Genomic DNA, 18,303 nt, shown 5'->3' on the forward strand with positions numbered 1-18,303 from the left:
ACTGGCTTACTCAACTCGTGCATGGATCATGTGCGCCTCCCCCATACTGCATATCCCACAGCCTGCCTGCGCCGTGTCTCCTGCCCCCCCCACCAACTGACACCCCCGTGCGTACCTGCACACCTGCACATGGGATTTTGTGGAAGAGCCACACTCAAGGGGCCAACGAGCCGCATGTGGCTTGCGGGCCGCGGTTTGCCGACCACTGAGCTATCCTATTATTCATTATGATCGTATTATTTATTTATGTTCTTGAGCACACTTATACATAACTGGTTTGAAGTTCTTTTCTGTTAATTCCAGCATTTGGATCATCTCAGGGTCTGTCTCTGTATTTACTCTTGAACCTCTTCTCTTTCTCTTTTCACCTTTCTGTCTCTTTCTGTGTTGTTTGGGATTGCATTTTGGTCGTTATAAATCATAAATTGTAGAGATTTGAGATTTTGTTTAGTTCTCTTAAACATTGCTGATTTTTTTGTTTGTTTAGTAAGCACTAAGTTGGCTGGACTAAAACTGGAAACTACCTTCTCTGTGGTGTGTAGTAGTTCAAATTTTAGTTAATCTAATTAGCTAAGCAGAGATTTTGCCAGGTGTCTACGGCCATACCACCCTGAACGCGCCCGATCTCGTCTAAGCAGAGATTTGGGCAGAGTTCATACACAGAATGTAAGCACTCTTCTCTGTCTGGATTTCCCCTTGACTTTCCAGTGAGCGTTGATAACTGCGAAACACTCTGATTCAAGTCAGTGAGATTAAAGTTATTTTTCATTGGACTTTTAGTTACCTTGCATGGCTGACTGGGCCTATTTGCAAACTAAAAGCTGTAAAAATGGTAAGCATATCCAATATCATCCCTTCTTGTGCCAACTCTCTTCTAGTAGATGCCTGATTTTGGTTGCTCTTCAGTGTCTTCTGTTGATTTTTTTTTATATTTTGTTTAGAGTTTATAGTTTTTGTCTGTTGAGGGTTGGTCTAATAAAAGCAATTCAGTCATGTTGGAACTTAATTTCTCTTAATTTTGGAGTTAATTTTTATATGTGGTGTTAAGTATGGTTCAAGGTTTGTTTTTTTCCAATACTGTTATCCATTTGTTCAAGCACAATTTTTTTGAAAAGATTCTTCTTTTCTCCATTAAATCACATTGGCATCTTTGTCAAAAAAACAATCACCAATATATGTGCAGACCTGTTTCTGGATTCTCTATTATGTTCCATTGATCTATGTAACTGTACTTACATCAGTACCAAAACTTATAGGAAGTCTTAACATTACATGGTATAAATATTTCATACTCTTCCTTGTTTTGGCTATTCTGTGTCCTTTGCATAACCATATAAACTAACATCTCCTTGTCAGTTTTTACCAAAAACTTAACAAATAACTGGTTGAATGCGTAGAAGACAAATGGGTAAAGTGATAGGGAATTTTGGCAACACTCAACCAACTTGATTTATATATTATGGAACACTACACCCATCAACAGCCAAATATTATTCTTTTCCAGAGGCATATGACACAGTCACATAGATAGACCATATGTTGAAATCATACAGAATATATTTTCTGACCACTATGGAATTAAATTAGACATGAGCAATAAAAAGACCTTAAAGAAATGGCCATATTTTTGAAAGTATATATGCAACAGTAGAGAGAGCCATGTGAAGTTAAAAAAAAGTATAATGCTTCCTCCTAAAAGTTATAGAACACAAATTTCTTATTAAAATAAGCAACAAAATAGGATCAAGGTCAAATTCTGTACAAAATTTTTCTTTTTAAAAATGAAAGACTAAATGTTGTATACAGTGAATAGCAGAAATATATGATTTGATGTTTGTAGTTTACACAGCATTATCTATAACTAGGTATTTAATAAGCATACTATATGTTATATTATGGTGAAAGATCATTAAAAACTGTTTTCTATTTCTTTTCTCCCCACTCCCCAGTGTTGACCATGTCACCTTGAACAGGATTGTGTTGTTACAGGTCTCAGTGTCATTTGAGGATGTGATTGTGGACTTCAGCAGGGAGGAATGGCAGCAACTGAACTCTAGACAGAGGCGCCTGTACCAGGAGGTGATGCTGGAGAATTACAGACATCTGCTCTCAGTGGGTGAGCACAGCCACTCTGTGAATCTGTGAGAAGCCTGTTATGGGTAAAATTGTGTCCCCTAAATAAGATATATTGAAGTCTTAACCCCCCGGTACCTCAGAATGTTGCCTTATTTGAAGATAGGGTCTTTACAGAAGTAATCAAGCTAAAATTAGATTCTTCAGGTGCGTCCTAATCCATTGTGACTGGTGTCTTTATTAAGAAAAGAGAGAAATCTAAACACAGACACAAACACACACACAAGGAAGACAATGTGAATACACACAAGGAGAAGATGGCCATATGACTGAAATGCCTGAGACCACCAGAAGCCCAGAAAGAGGCAGAGCTTGGCCTTGCTGAAACCTTGATTTTGGACTTCTAGCCTCGAGAACTGTAAGGCAAAAATTTCTGTTGTTTTAAGCCTCCCAGTCTGTGGTACTTTGTTATAGTTACCCTAAAAAACAAATACAGATTTTTACACCCGGAAGTGTGGTGCTGCTATAACAAATACCTAAAAAGACATGGAAGTGACTTTGTAATGAGGCAATGGGTAGAGAGTGGAAAGGTTTTGAGGTGCTTGATCGAAAAAGCCTAGATTTCCTTGAAGAGACTGTTGGTGAAAATGTGAATGCTAACAGTGGTGTGGTGAGGTCTCAGGTGGAAGTGAGGAACGTGTTATTGGGAACTGGAGGAAAGGCAATCTTGTTATAAAGTGGCAGATAATTTGGCTGTATTGTGTTCTCTTGGATGGAAAGTAGAACTTGTAAACGATGAACTTGGATATTTTGCTGAGGAGATTTCTGAGCAAAGTATTAAAGACATGGACTGGTTTCTCCTTATAACTTAGAGTAAAATGTTAGAAGAAAGAAGGAAATTGAAGAAGGAATTGTTAGTAAAAAGGAACCAGAGCGTAAAGATTTGGAAAATTCTCAGCCTATCCATATTGCAAAAAAATGAGGTGTACTCTAGAAAGAACACCAAGAGTGTGGCTGGACAAACAGTTGCTAAAGAAATTGGTGTATGACTTGTGGATCCAGTCAGTCTGAAGAGGACAGACAGGAAAAAAAATGAAGGAAGGCTTTAGATTTGTTGGATTCTAAAGACAGGAAACAGTCTGATAAAACTATTTGGCTGTGAACGTGTGTTAAACTTCAAGAAAAGGAATGAAGGAGCCCGAGAATGGTTCCGGCGGTCACGGCCACCAAGGGCCCAGAGGGCACAGGCCAAGCAGACGCAGGGAGACAAGCTGTCATCTCTTTGGTTCCAGATGGTGGGTCATCATCCACTTGGTTCCACGGATGAGGGGGCAGGACTACCACCGAGGGCAGAAGGTGTTAGCTTGCCACATCTGATTTGAAGTCATACCTCTCAACAGTTACACACTTTCTTCAAAGTTCTTTTCAATTTCCCCTTACTTGTTGACTATTGATTTCATGCTGAGATTTAGCCTTAGGTGGAGTTTACCATTCACTTTAGGCTGCACTTTAGGCTACATTCTCAAATAACACAACTCCAAGAAGACCCAGGCTCAGTGCCCAGGGACTGCTACTGGTCTCACACCATCCACAGGTTAGGCCTTGATCAGAAGGACCTGGGTTTCCCGTGAGTGATGCAGGAGGTGGGTCTTCCATATGGCACATGTCCTGTGTCCCATCACAGGACAAGGATTCGATTCAGTCAGTACTGGGCTCTTCTGTGTTCACTCATTGTTACTGAGAAGATCCATGGGAAGTTTTTTTTCTCCATTGACTAATATGCTTAAATTCAGTGAGCGAGTACACTGAGACTCGGTAGCAAGCCAAAAGCGGTTTCTTAAAAAGAGACCAGTTATTCACAGAGGGTGGCATGACTGTGATCCAAAACCCTAGGATCTGTGCTGTGGTTCAGCTAGAGGGGCCTGCCGAAGGTTCCGTCTCTACCTGCCGTTGCCACTTCAAAACCCACTGGATCTACTGGGTCTAAGGGCTCAGGAACAGAAGCTCTCACAGCAGCCCAGACCAGTTGCATAGGATTCTCTTATCCTGGGCCCCACTCAAAACTAACGCTTTTGAACCCTCATTCACTGTTGGTGGGACTGTAAAGTAGTACAACCATTATGGAGGAAAGTATGGTGGTTCCTCAAAAAACTGCAAATAGAACTACCTTATGACCCAGCAATCCCTCTACTGGGTATATACCCCAAAACCTCAGAAACATTGATACGTGAAGACACATGTAGCCCCATGTTTATTGCAGCACTGTTCACAGTGGCCAAGACATGGAAACAACCAAAAAGCCCTTCAATAGAAGACTGGATAAAGAAGATGTGGCACATATACACTATGGAATACTACTCAGCCATAAGAAATGATGACATCAGATCATTTACAGCAAAATGGTGGGATCTTGATAACATTATAAGGAGTGAAATAAGCAAATCAGAAAAAAACAAGAAATACATGATTCCATACATTGGTGGAACATAAAATGAGACTAAGAGACATGGACAAGAGTGTGGTGGTTACCAAGGGTGGGGGGGAGGGAGGACATGGGAGGGAGGGAGGGAGAGAGTTAGGGGGAGGGGGAGGGGCACAGAGAACTAGATAGAGGGTGACGGAGGACAATCTGACTTTGGGCGAGGGGTTTGCAACATAATTTGATGACAAAATAACCTAGACATGTTTTCTTTGAATATATGTACCCTGATTTATTAATGTCATCCCATTACCATTAATAAAAATTTATTAAAAAAATAAAATAAAATAAATAAAAAAAATAAAAAAAAAAAAACTAACGCTTTTTCGGTCACTCGGTAAGTGGGCCATGGTAACACACCCACATGAGGAATATGCTGCCTCTGAAATCCAAACAGGCCCAGGAGGCATTGTGTCTCTTTACTTGTAGGAGGAGCCAGAGGCGAAAACTTTCTTACCTTAGAAGGGATATCTTAACATGACCCATACAACAAGGAACCTCTAGAAATTTCACTGAAGTAAAGGCCCCTAAATTTTTGTCAAATTTATTTCCCAGTGTCTGATACACAGATATTTTACCCAAAGGTCTAGAATGGTTGCTACTTATTTACTAGGTCCAATCAGCATAATGTTATCTGTGTAATAGGCCAGGATGATATCCTGTGGAAGAGAAACGTGATCAAGATCACTGTAGACCAAATTATGGTATAGGGCAGGAGAGTTGATATACCTCTGAGGTAAGATGGTAAAGACGTATAGTAGGACTTGCCTTATATATACACCTTGTTTATAGCACAGTCACCCTGGTAAAGGGCAGACTGCTTCTAGTGGTCTTTACTAACAGGTATTGAAAAAAAAGAGAGAGAAAGAGGGAGGGAGGGAAGAAAACAATTGCCAGATGAGTAGCTGCATACCAGGTACCAAGGGGTGTGTTAATTTGTTCACAATGAAATCACATCTGGTACAGCACCTGCCATTGCAGTCACCACCTGGTTAAGCTTCTGATGATCCACTGTCATTCTCCAAGATCCATTTATCTTTTGAACAGGCGGGATAGACTAGTTGAATGGGGCTGTTGTGGCAATCACCATCCCTGCCTCCTTCAAGTCCTTGATGGTGGCACTCTCTGCAATTCCACTTGGCCTTTCACCATAATAGCCCTCACTCAACAGGTAAGAGAACCAGTGTGAGGATTCTGCCAGTTGCTGTATATGTCTGTTCCAATTATGCATTCCTGAACTCAGGAAATAACCACAGGATGGATTCATGGACCCACTGGGCCCACAGTGAGACATACCTGAGCTAAAACTCCAGTGATCACACCACTTTCATTAGCCCCTGCTCTGTCTGGCGGGCCACAGTGACCTTCTGGGTCTCCAGGAATCAGTGGTTAGTTCAGAGCCAGTGCCCAGTAATTTCTGAAAAGCCTCATTATTTACTTGTCTTCAGTGCACATTCACCTTGGTCAAGGGCTGTCGGTCCCTTCAGGGAAGGTTGGGAGAAATGTTAATAGTATTACTTTTTTTTTTTTTTTAATAGTTTTAGCAACCTTTTAAATTTATTTATTCATTTTTTAGAGAGGAAAGGGAGAGAGAGGGAGGAGAGACAGAGAGAGAGAAGGGGGGTAGGAGCTGGAAGCATCAACTCCCATACGTGCCCTGACCAGGCAAGCCCAGGGTCCCGAACCGGCGACCTCAGCATTTCCAGGTCGACACTTCATCCACTGCACCACCACAGGTCAGGCGATATAGTATTACTTTTTGGTAGTTTAGTGGAGCCCTTCCTCAAGGGATCTGGTCTTCTCTCATTCAGAGGTTCCTGAGTCTATAAACTGGCCCAAGCCTGGAAATTGATTGATGACTCAGTACTCTGTTTATGTTTCAAATTAGACTTGTGTTCATTTGACCTAGAACTCTTCTTCTTATACAGACCAAGTAAGGATTTAGTAGCTTCCCATCTATCTCTTTTCTAGGGATATCATGATCAAGTAGCCAACAACAGTAGTTCTCTGCAAATCAGACTGTGCTGAATCTGGTTTGAACCTGCTGTTTATTACCATAATCACGTCCACTTTGCATTTGGCAGTTAAGTGCCTCTACTTGGCCCCTGACACCCCTGGACATTGCATTTAGATTTCCCAATTAGCTGGCTGCAGTTCCTACTGTAATTTCTGGCCTACAGAGAAGCGCATTCACAGAGCTCTCTTCAGGGACACTGGGAGCCCCCTCACAAATTGATTTCTCAGTCACGATGACATATGTGTTGTTTGGACCCTCCCAGTGTGGGTTAGCAGATCTTACATGATAAATCCACTTTAACATTCCAATTTCCCTAAGCCTCTGGATACCTTTCTCTACAGTCCCAGAGCAGTTCTGGCACTTAAACTGCACTTAGTATAGGTCACTTTTTGGTCTATGTTTCAGCCAACCAAACAAACTGTTCAAGCCCTGTCTAACCCTTCAAGTTAGCAATATTAAATTCAGATTCTGCTTAGTTTGCCCAAATCAATAAATTCAGACTGATCCACCTTTGTTTCTTCCATTACCCCACACTCTTAATATCCACTTCCACTTGTATTTCCCAGATTTCTATCTGTATCAATTGGACAAATCATGCAGTTCATTTAATGTGTAACCTTCCCATGGGTCACACTCTGCACCTTACCCTTTGGGGCCTGATGGGACTTGAGTCTAGTTATAGATCTAGAAGCAAAGGGGGGTGTAGGGGTGGATTCTAATGGGAATCAGCAGTGCCTTGCAAGGTGAGTACCCCAGGAGAGGCTGTTGCAGGCTCCTCAGGCAAAGCAGGGGTAGTCTGCTCAGTCGGGGGTAGAAAGGCTGCTTCTTTTGGCAAAAAAGACTCATCAGAATTTAGAAGTTCCGTGTCTTCATATGACCACATTTCAGTGCTCAGGCCCTCCTCCCTTTCCAATCAGTGCCCTCACTCTCACAGCACATGTCCTACAAGTTGGGAATTCCATTTGGGTTGAAATGTAGACACTCTCAGGATGAGACTCTGGATTTGGTTTTCAACAATCTCAGCGCTACAGCTACAGAAGCTATTTCTGTTTCAGGACAAAGTGGCATTTTCAGTCATTCATGCAGTGCTTGAGCTGCGAACCCCCTGAGCTCATCCTTTGCTTTTCCCAGTGTGTCCAGAGACATCAGGAGCAATGAGCCAATCATATTATATTGTATTTGTATGCTTTTTGACAGAATTTTTTTTTAGAAGTTAAATTTAATGGGATGACATTAATCAATAAAAGTACAAGGTTTCAGGTGAACATTTCCATAGCATTTGAACTGCCGAATCATTTTCCGTCACCATGTATGAAATATTTGTCTCTCTTTACTCCCCTCCCCTGGTAACCAGTTCACTTTTATCTATGATTGTGAGTTTGTTTTTATTTCCCACCTATGCATAAAATCATATAGTTTTTAGCTTTTTTGATTTACTTGTTTCACTCAGCATAATGTTCTCAAGGTCCATCCATGTTGTTGTAAGTGTCACAATGTCATCATTTCTTATGGCTGAGTAGTATTACATAGTATATATGTACCACATCTTCTTTATCCAATCCTCTATCGAAGGACACTGGTTGTTTCCATGTCTTGGCCACTGTGAATAATGCTGCGATGAACATGGGGGTGCATGTGTCTTTATGTACCAATGTTCTTGAGTTTTGGGCGTAGATACTTAGTAGAGGGATTACTGGAACCACCAAACTGTCTTCCATAATGGCTGTACCAGTTCACGTTCCCACCAGCAGTGAATGAGGGTTCCTTTTTCTTCACAGCCTCTCCAACACTTGTTATTACCTGTCTTGTTGATAACAGCCAACTTAACAGGTGTGAGGTGGTATCTCATTGCAGTTTTGATTTACGTTTTTCTAATAGCTAGCAAAGACAAGCATCTTTTCATATATCTTTTGGCCATTTGTATGGCTTCTTGCAACAAGTGTCTGTTCAGGTCCTCTCCCCATTTGTTAATTGGATTGTTTGCTTCTCTCCTGTTGAGCTTTGTGAGTTCTTTACATATTTTGGATATTAACCCTTTGTTAGAGCTGTTGTTTGTGACTATTATCTCCTATTTAGTTAGCTGCCTTTTTGTGTTGTTGATTTCTTTTCCTGTGCAGGAGCTTTTTATTTTAATATAGTCCCATTGATTTATTTTTGCCTTTACTTCTTTTGCCTTTGGAGTCAAATTCATAAAATATTATCTACAGCCAAGGTCCTTAAGTTCGGTACCTGTGTTTTGTTCTATGTAATTTATTGTTACAGATCTTATATTCAGACCTTTGATCCTCTTTGAATTAATTTTCATACATGGAGACAAGGTATAGTCAAGTTTCATTCTTTTGAACGTGCTTTCCAATTTTCCCAGCACCATTTATTAAAAAGGCTTTCTTTTCTCCATCGTGTGTTTTTTACTTCTTTGTCAAAGATGATTTGTCCATATATGTATATGTGGTTTTATTTCTGGGCTCTCTGTTCCATTGGTCTGTATGTCTGTTTTTCTGCCAGTATCACACTGTTTTATCATGGCTCTATAGTATAATTTGAAGTCAGGTAGTGTGATACCTCCAGCTTCATTCTTTATTCCCAGGTTAGCTTTGGCTATTCAGGGTCTTTTATGATTCCAAAGAAATCTGGTGATTTTTTTTGTTCTATTTCTTTAAAAAATGAAGTTAGGATATTAATGGGGATGACATTAAATTTGTATATTACTTTGGGTAACATTTAAACTATGTTGATTCTTCCAATCCATGAACATGGAATATTTTTCTATTTCATTGTGTCTTTTTCAATTTCTTTTAGTAAAGCTTTGGACTTTTCAGTATATAGGTCCTTCACATCCTTTTTTAAGTTTATTTTTAGGTATTTTTGTTGTTGTGGTGGTTACAATTGTGAAAGGAATTTTTTCTCAGTTTATTTTCTGAAGTTGTATTGTTGGCATATAGGAAAGCAATAGACTTTTGTATTTTGATATTTTTATCCTGTGACTTTACTTATGTATGTTATGCTCTTTTTTTTTCCCTGACTGCTTTGAAGATTCTTTCTTTGCCACTGATTTTTGACAGTTTTATTAGTGTGACTTGGAGAAATCCTGTTTCAGTTGAGGTAACTTGACTTTCTGTTTGCTTCTTTGAGTTGAGGCTCTAATTCTTTCCACAAGCTTGGGAAGTTCCCATGAATAATTTGTTTCAATAGCCTCTCACTTTCTTCTTCTGACATATCCTCTTTTCTTTTCTTTCTCTTTTCGTGACAGAGACAGAGAGAGAGATACAGAGAGAGGGACAGTTAGGGACAGACTGACAGGAAAGGAGAGAGATGAGAATCATCAATTCTTCAGTGCAGCACCTTAATTGTTCATTGATTGCTTTCTCATATGGGCCTTGACTGGGGTGCTACAGCAGAGCGAGTGACTCCTTGCTCAAGTCAGTGACCTTTAGGATCAAGCCAGCAACCATAGGATCATCCCTATGATCCCATGCTCAAGCCAGCGACCCTGCGCTCAAGCTGGTGAGCTCACACTCAAGCCAGATGAGCCTGTGCTCAAACCACCGACTTTGGGATTTTGAACCTGGGTCCTCTGTGACCCAGTCCAACACTCTGTCCACTGTGCCACCGCCTGGCCAGGTTACCCATTTTTCTTATATTGCTCTTTCTGAAGCAGTCACATAGTTTTCATAGAGCTCTCTCATTTTTTTTTTAATTCTTGAGTTTCTCTTCTTCCTTCTGTATCACCTTTAGTTACCTGTGTTTGATGTCACTGATTCCTCTATCTGGCCTTTTCTACTAGGTAAACTAGCTAGCTCATTTTTCAATTCATGCATCGAGTTCTTCATCTCTGTTTTTAAAGTTTCAGTTTCCTTGGTGAGGTACTTGTTTTGTTTTCTGAGCTCACTAAATTGCCTATCAGTGTTTTATCTCATCTCATTGAGTATTTCAAAACTTCAATTTTGAATTCTCAATTGTTTACCTCCAAGGTATCCAAGTGATTGAGATCACTTTCTGGAGATTTTTCATTTTCTTCCTGAACTGCGTCTCTTTCTTGAGTAGTCATGGTATTCTTTTTTTCTGCCTTGATAGCATTTGAGAGTGGTTCTGTTAAGAAATCAAACAAGAAATAAAAATAAAGAATAAAAATTAAAGAGAAATAAAAATAAAGAATTAATTTTAAAAATAAAAAAAGATAAACCACAAAAATAAACAAAACAACAGCAAAAGAACCCCAAAATACCTCAGATAGAAAAAGGAGAAGTTATTCTATTATTTTCCAGTAGGTGGTGCTGGATTTAAAGTTTTAGCTCTGTGAGAAGCTACTATGATGAGTTAGAGGTGGAGATGCATTCATGGTGATGGGTAGGGCATCCTGTGAGGTTTACAACATTAGCAATGGCAATCTGAAGCCTCTGGATGCTCCTTATTGTGTCTCAACAGACCAAGGAACTAGACCCAGAGCACCTCTGTTTTCAGGGAAAGAGTGGGGTATCTCCCTGTCACTCTCTGTAGACACAAGGGGAGTGAGACAGGATCTGGGAGGCTGGGGGACCACACTGTTTATTTCTCTGTCTTTGTCCTGAGTACATACAGGCTGCTGGCAGTGACCTCTTGCTTTGCCACTGCTTATGTTCAGTGTCCCTCCAGATGTTCCTCAATCTCTTTGCTCCTCCCAACTGAAGAAGACCCATCATTCCAGGTTTCATGCTTCTCAGGAGCCCCAGCAGGCAAAAATTCAGAGGCTCTCGGCCTCATTTCTCTCTGGAGCTTCACCAATTACTTTATTCCCCACCCTCTGTTTTTACCCTTCCTACTTTTAGTTGATTCAATGCACAGATCTTTTCAGCAAACCTAGGATCCCAGTTGGGGTTCCTTCACTGAGTTACAGCTGTTCAATTTGTTGAAATTTCAAAAAGAGAGATCAAGGGTATCTCTCAAGTTGCCATTACTCTGATGTCATCCCACAGTCTCTCCAAAAATTTCTAATGTTTTAAATTGCATGGTCATCCAGAATCTTCCCTCTTATAAGCATTTAAGAGTATCCAATGGTGATATATATATATATATATATATATATATATATATATATATATATATATATATATATTGTTGCTTCATGCCAGAGACTGTTGGTGTCATCTTTACTTCTGGAAACAGTCATTAATGCCTTTAAATGTAATTAGAATAGGGAATGAATTCTAGAAACCCCATAACCAATTCAAAAAGTGCATCCTTAAGATATCCTTAAGATTCAAGATTCTGTTCCTCTAGAACTACTCTTGGTACCAAAATCTGTATTAGGGTTCTCCAGAGAAATAGAACCAACAATACATATGTATGTGCATATATACAGAATAGACACACACACACATACACACATGTATATATATTAGATACTTTCATATACATAGGATGGAAGAGATTTATTTTAAGGAATTGGCTCAGTCGATTGTGGAGACTGTAAGTCTGAAATTTATACTGTAGGCCAGCAGACTTGAAATTTAGATAAGAGCTGATTGCAGTGTTGAGTTGGGAATCTGGAGGGCAGACCAACAGACTGTAAACTGAGGCAAGGTTTCTGTGTGTGGCCTTGAGGCAGAATTCCTTATTCCCTTTGCCCTCAGCAAGCACCCCAGCTAGTTGTGGTCTTGACCTGTTAGAGTGACCCAAACCTTCATTCCTGAAGGGTCTGGGGCCATTTAATAGACCTGCCTGAATTGGATTGTTGTAATTTTCCATTGACTTTACTTATAGTAAAGTCAATGGTAGTATGCTTTAAGGGATTACCTGTACTGTATTTCTTACCTCCGTTGTGCAATAGCAGTCCAATTTCTCCTTTGTAGACAGATTCAATCACACCTGGCAGCACAAGAACTCCCTTCTTTGCCTGTTGATTCCAAGGCATCAGCAGCCCACAGTACCCTTAACTTCCAGTTCAGTGGAATCATTGTTCTATCTCCTGGTGAAAGCATTCCTCCTTTTGGCATGAAGACCTCTAGACCAGCAGAGTATAAGGTCGTGGGAACAAGAAGCAATCATTTTGCTAGTGAACCACTAAAGGTAATAGTGAGTGCTGCCATTCCTGGCCCAGGGCCAAGGGGGTAATAGCACAACCCCAGTGGACTTGATGGACAGATCATTTATTTAATGAGGATTATTCTCAAACCTTTAAAATTGAATGGAATTTGCCCTGCTAGCTTTCAAACTTGCTTGCAATCCCTTTTTTTATTTCAAAAGGTAATAGTTATCCTATGTCTGTCCCACCATTGTGTTTTAGAAGCAGGTAATTTGTCAGCTTTTATAGGCTATCAGGGAGGGTAATTTAGTCCCAAGATGACTCATATTCAAGTCAGACCCATAACTGATTTGGCTGATTTAGATGATATTTGACACTTTGAGTTGGTGATTTTTGACTTAGGAGTCGATGCTGGAATGATTAAGACTTAGAGGGCAAGCTCTAATGGGTTGAATTATGCCCTTCCCAAAGGATATGTGGAAGTATTAACCCCCAGTACCTCAGAATGTGACCTTATTTGAAAATAGGGTCTTTACAGAGGTAATCGGGTTAAAATGAAGTCATGGGATTTTGCCCTAATCTAACTATTGTCCTTATAATAAAGGGAAATTTGGGCACAGAAATAAACAAGCATAAAGGGAAGATGATGAGAAAACACACAAGGAGAAGACAGCCATGTAATGACTAGAGTGATGCATTGACAACCCAAAGAATGCCAAATATTGCCAACAGCAGAAACGAGAAGATGCAAGAAAGGATTCTCCCTTTGTAGCCTCCAGACAGAACATAACCCTACTAATACTTTGATTTCAGAATTCTAGCTTCCAGAAATATGAGACAGTATATTTCTGTGGTTTTGAGTCAACCAGTTAATGGTAGTTTGATATAGCAGATCTAGGAAGCTAAGAGAGAATCTTAGTAAGGGTATTTCCATTCTCAGCTGCTGAGTGTTCTGGGACATTGTAAGTGTGTGATGATGTCATCCTTGACTGGTTTGACATTCTTTGGTCCCTTTCAACCTCTGTGATTATTAGTGTTTTCCCGATGAAATGTAGGTACTTTTCTAAAGAACAAATGGAAAGCAATTGGCTAGACCCAGTTCTCTATTATGTCTTATTAACAGGATATGAAGTTCCCAAACCAGAGGTCATCTTCAAATTGGAACAAGGAGAGGAGCCATGGATGTTGGAGGAAGAAACCCCACATCAAAGCTGTTCAGGTGAGTGAGTGTGACCCAGGCAAAAGGAGGACATAGAAATAATTTTTCCTAAAAGAGGCTGTTGCCTTTAAAATGCTATTGTTGCTGCTTGTCTTGAAGATTTAAACTTTAGAAACTGCTTAAGAATAAATAACATTGGCCTCTCAGGTACCAAATTGCTCTCTCCTTTTATTTTCTCTACTGTTATCAACTGTCTTTGTTTGGGTTCCCTCCAGGAGAATTCCCACAATTCCTGTACTCTGGATCATATGCCAGTCTTCTTCACTATGAATGTTGATTTCTTGGATATTCTTTTCTTTCATTACATGTTTGTGCTTCATTACTTAACCCCAACCCCAGGGTCTTAGAGTCTTATCATATATACTCAGGTTTTAATGAATTTTTCTTCTTTGCCTCACTCCTGTTTTTCCTACTATGCTTTCAATTTCTTCTTCCTTTCACTTTAAGATACCAGGATTCTCACTTTAAGATACCAATAAACTGTCACCTGCAACCAGCCTCACCTCTTCTCTTTGTACATGTCACCTTCAGATTCTTTACTCCTCTCCACACACACCCCCATGTCCATGCCTCTCTCCCATCTTCTGACTTTGTGATACCTGTAATGTATTATTTTTTTCTTTTAAAAATAAACTATTTTGCCCTGGCCGGTTGGCTCAGCGGTAGAGCGTCGGCCTGGCGTGCGGCGGACCCGGGTTTGATTCCTGGCCAGGGCACATAGGAGAAGCGCCCATTTGCTTCTCCACCCCCCACCCCCTCCTTCCTCTCTGTCTCTCTCTTCCCCTCCCGCAGCCAAGGCTCCATTGGAGCAAAGATGGCCCGGGCACTGGGGATGGCTCCTTGGCCTCTGCCCCAGGCGCTGGAGTGGCTCTGGTCGCGGCAAAGCGACGCCCCGGAGGGGCAGAGCATCACCCCCTGGTGGGCAGAGCGTTGCCCCTGGTGGGCGTGCCAGGTGGATCCTGGTCGGGCAAATGCGGGAGTCTGTCTGACTGTCTCTCCCCGTTTCCAACTTCAGAAAAATACAAAAAACAACAACAACAACAACAAAAAACACACTATTTTTGGACCCTGGCTGGTTGGCTTAGTGTTGGAGCATCAGCCCGATGTGTGGATGTCTCAGGTTCAGTTCCTGGTCAGGGCACACAGGAGAAGCAACTATTTGCTTCTCCACCCCTTCCGCTCCCCTCTTTCTCTTTCTCCCCCCATACTCCCTGTAGCTATGGCTTGATTGGCTCGAGAGAGTTGGTCCCAGTGCTGAGGATATCTCTGTGGCCTTGCCTCAGGCACTAAGAATAGCTCAGTTGCCGGGCAACAAAGCAACACCCCAGATGGGTAAAGCATTGTCCTATAGGGGGCTTGCCAGGTGGATCCCAGTCAGGGTACATGTGAGAGTCTATCTGTCTGCCTCCCCTGCTCTCAATTAAAAAGAAATATTTTTTTTCCTTTTTACTGAATTTATTGGGGTGACACTGTTTAACAAAATTATACAGGTTTCAGGTGCACAATTCTGTAACACATCATCTGTATACTGTATTGTGTGTTCACCCTTCCCATGTCAAGTCTTTGTCCATACTGTTTATCTACCCCTACCCTTTTCTACCTCCCCTCCTTCCTTCCGCCAGCACTCACCACACTGTTGTCCCTGTCCATGAGTTCTCTTTTTTGCTCAATCCCTCCACCCCCCCACACACAGTCCCCTAAACCCCTCAACAGCTGTCAGCCTGCTCTCTATTTATGAGTTTGTCTTTATTTTGCTTGTTAGTTCATTTTGTTCATTAGATTCTATTTATTAAGGTATAATTTGCTTACAAAAAACTATTCATTTCAGGTGTACAGTTTACTGAGTTTTAACAAAGGACACACTAGTATGACCACCACCCAGTCATGATATATAACGTTCCATCACACAGAAATTCTTTCTCATGCCCTTTGTAGTCAATGTTTACCACCACTTCAGCTCCAGGCAACTGTTGACATGCTTCTTGTCACTATAGATTATATTTCTGTCTATTAATGTTATATATGAATGGAATCATACTGTGTTAATCTTTTCACTCAGCATAATGATTTTGTGATTTATCCATGTTATTGAGTATATCACTAGTTTGTTCCTTTTAGATCAGGGGTCGGGAACCTATGACTCATGAGCCAGATATGGCTCTTTTGATGGCTGCATCTGGCTCACAGACAAATCTTTAAAAATAATAATAACATTGCCTGACCAGGTGGTGGCGCAGTGGATAGAGCGTCGGACTGGGATGCAGAGGACCCAGGTTCGAGACCCCCAGGTCGCCAGCTTGAGCGCGGGTTTATCTGGCTTGAGCAAAGCTCACCAGCTTGGACCCAAGGTCGCTGGCTTAAGCAAGGGGTTACTCAGTCTGCTGAAGGCCCACGGTCAAGGCACATATGAGAAAGCAATCAATGAACAACTAAGGTGCCACAACAAAAAACTGATGATTGATGCTTCTCATCTTTCTCCGTTCCTGTCTGTCTGTCCCCATCTGTCCCTCTCTCTGACTCTCTCTGTCTCTGTAAAAAAATAATAATAATAACATTAAAAATATAAAACATTCTCATGTATTACAATCCATTCATTTCCTACTGCTCATGTTCATGGTTGCGAATGGCTGGAGCCAATCACAGCTGTCCTCTGGAACAACACCAAATTTTTATTGGATAATGTGTAATGTACACGGGTTGTTGTATGGCTCTCACGGAATTACATTTTAAAATATGTGGCGTCCATGGCTCTCTCAGCCAAAAAGTTTCCCGAACCCTGTTTTAGATGCTGAATACTATTCCATGGTATGAATACATGGTAATTTGTCTATATGCCCATTGATGACAGGTGGTTATTATTTGGTTATTATGAGCTGCAGTAAACATTTTAATATGTCTTTGTGTGAACATATGTTTATATTTCTCTTGGATAAATACCTAGGAATGGAGTTGCTCAGTCATATAGTAACTGTATGATTACCTTTATAAGAAAAGGCCAAACTGTCTTCCAAAGTGGTTGTGCCATTTTATTCCCAATAGCAATACACGAGGATGCGTGTTGCTCCACATCTTTGCCAACACTTGCTATCATCAGTCTCTTTAACTTTTATATTATAGTAGATATGTAATGGTATCTCCTTATGATTTTAAGTTGCATTCTTCTAGTGGTAATGATGTTAAGTATCTCCATGTGCTTATTGACCGTTCATACATTTTTTTGTGAGGTGTCTAGTCAAGTATTTTTCTCGTTTTTGTTGAGTTGTTTGTCTTCTTATTGAGTTTGTAAGAGTTGTATATATTTGCTGGAACCAGTTCCTTTGCCAAATCTATGTATTGCCAATATTTTATTTCAATCTGTGGCTTGCAATTTTATTTTCTTATATGGTGTCTGTCAAAGACAAAATATTTTAATTTTGATGGAGTTTAATTTATCATCTTTTAAAAACTTGTCAGTATTTTTTGTGAACTGTTTAACAAAAACAAACCTTTGCCTACCATAGGTCACAAAGGTTTTTCTCACATTTCTTCTATAAGTTTAATCGTTTTAGCTTTTTCAGTTTAGGTCTATCATCCATTTTGTGTGTTTGATGTAAGGACAGATGTTCATTTTTTCAATATGAAATCCAGTTGTTCCAGAACCATTTGCTGAAGAGACTTCCTTTTCCCCATTGAATTTCCTAAAATGTTAATCAAAATCAATTAACTTTACATATATGAACCTATTTCTAGACTCTTTATTCTGCACAATTGATCAATATGTCTTTCTGTTTTAAAATATTGGTGTTATTATTATTTAGATATGGTGAGGCCACCATATGAGATCCAGAGATGACTGCCATTGAAAAGATAGTTTGTAATTCACAGCTCCCAGCAGGAGGGATCATGCCACACCATGCAAGACCCCAAAGGAAATCACCAGGTTCAGTCAGGAGGCAGAAGTTGTGAGGGGAGAACATAGGCAAGATCCTTTATTGTGATTTTCATGGGACAAGATCCTTTATTGTGATTTTCATGGGAAAGAATGAGTGAGGCAGAGTAAGCAGGCTGGACAGGTTATTGGCTAGTTTGAGTACTTCTTTGAAGGCTCTGGAATGTAAAGACTGTCCCTAGTTGCCTAGTAACTGGCCCTGAGGTGATTAGACCACAGAGTGGCTCAACTTATGAAAATTGATACAGGAGATAGTTGGTGGATATAGGTTCTGGATTGGTTGGTTTGCATGTGAAAGGTATGCTCTCAGGGAAGTCATTTGCTATCTCTAGAAATTAACTAGCCCTGAGAGGGACAGTCTCTCCGGGATCAGCAAGGCAGCAGGTAGCAGAGTATGAAGAATACAGACTATAAGAAAATATAGTTAATACACAGTCCTTTTGGCAAACCCATACTTGCTTTTATAGTGAGTCCTGAAATCAGATAGGATAAGTTCTCCAGCTTTGCTTGTTTTCATTACTTTGTCTCTTTTAGGTACCTGCATTTCCATGTAATTTTAGAATTAGTTTGTATTTTATTTTTAAAA

At 40.4% G+C, this 18,303-nt stretch overlaps 1 protein-coding gene across 1 annotated transcript in view; it reads left to right on the top strand.

The window, feature by feature from the left end:
- LOC136317063 (zinc finger protein 81) overlaps nt 1-18,303 on the top strand; it is a 135,137-nt gene that overhangs the window by 111,817 nt on the left and 5,017 nt on the right. The window contains exons 3-4 of the mRNA XM_066249570.1: nt 1,990-2,116; nt 13,694-13,789. Coding sequence (XP_066105667.1) covers nt 1,990-2,116; nt 13,694-13,789 — 223 coding nt within the window. The remainder of the gene's footprint in view (nt 1-1,989; nt 2,117-13,693; nt 13,790-18,303) is intronic.

This window comes from Saccopteryx bilineata, chromosome X (genome assembly GCF_036850765.1).
Source record: "Saccopteryx bilineata isolate mSacBil1 chromosome X, mSacBil1_pri_phased_curated, whole genome shotgun sequence".
NCBI lineage: Eukaryota > Metazoa > Chordata > Mammalia > Chiroptera > Emballonuridae > Saccopteryx > Saccopteryx bilineata.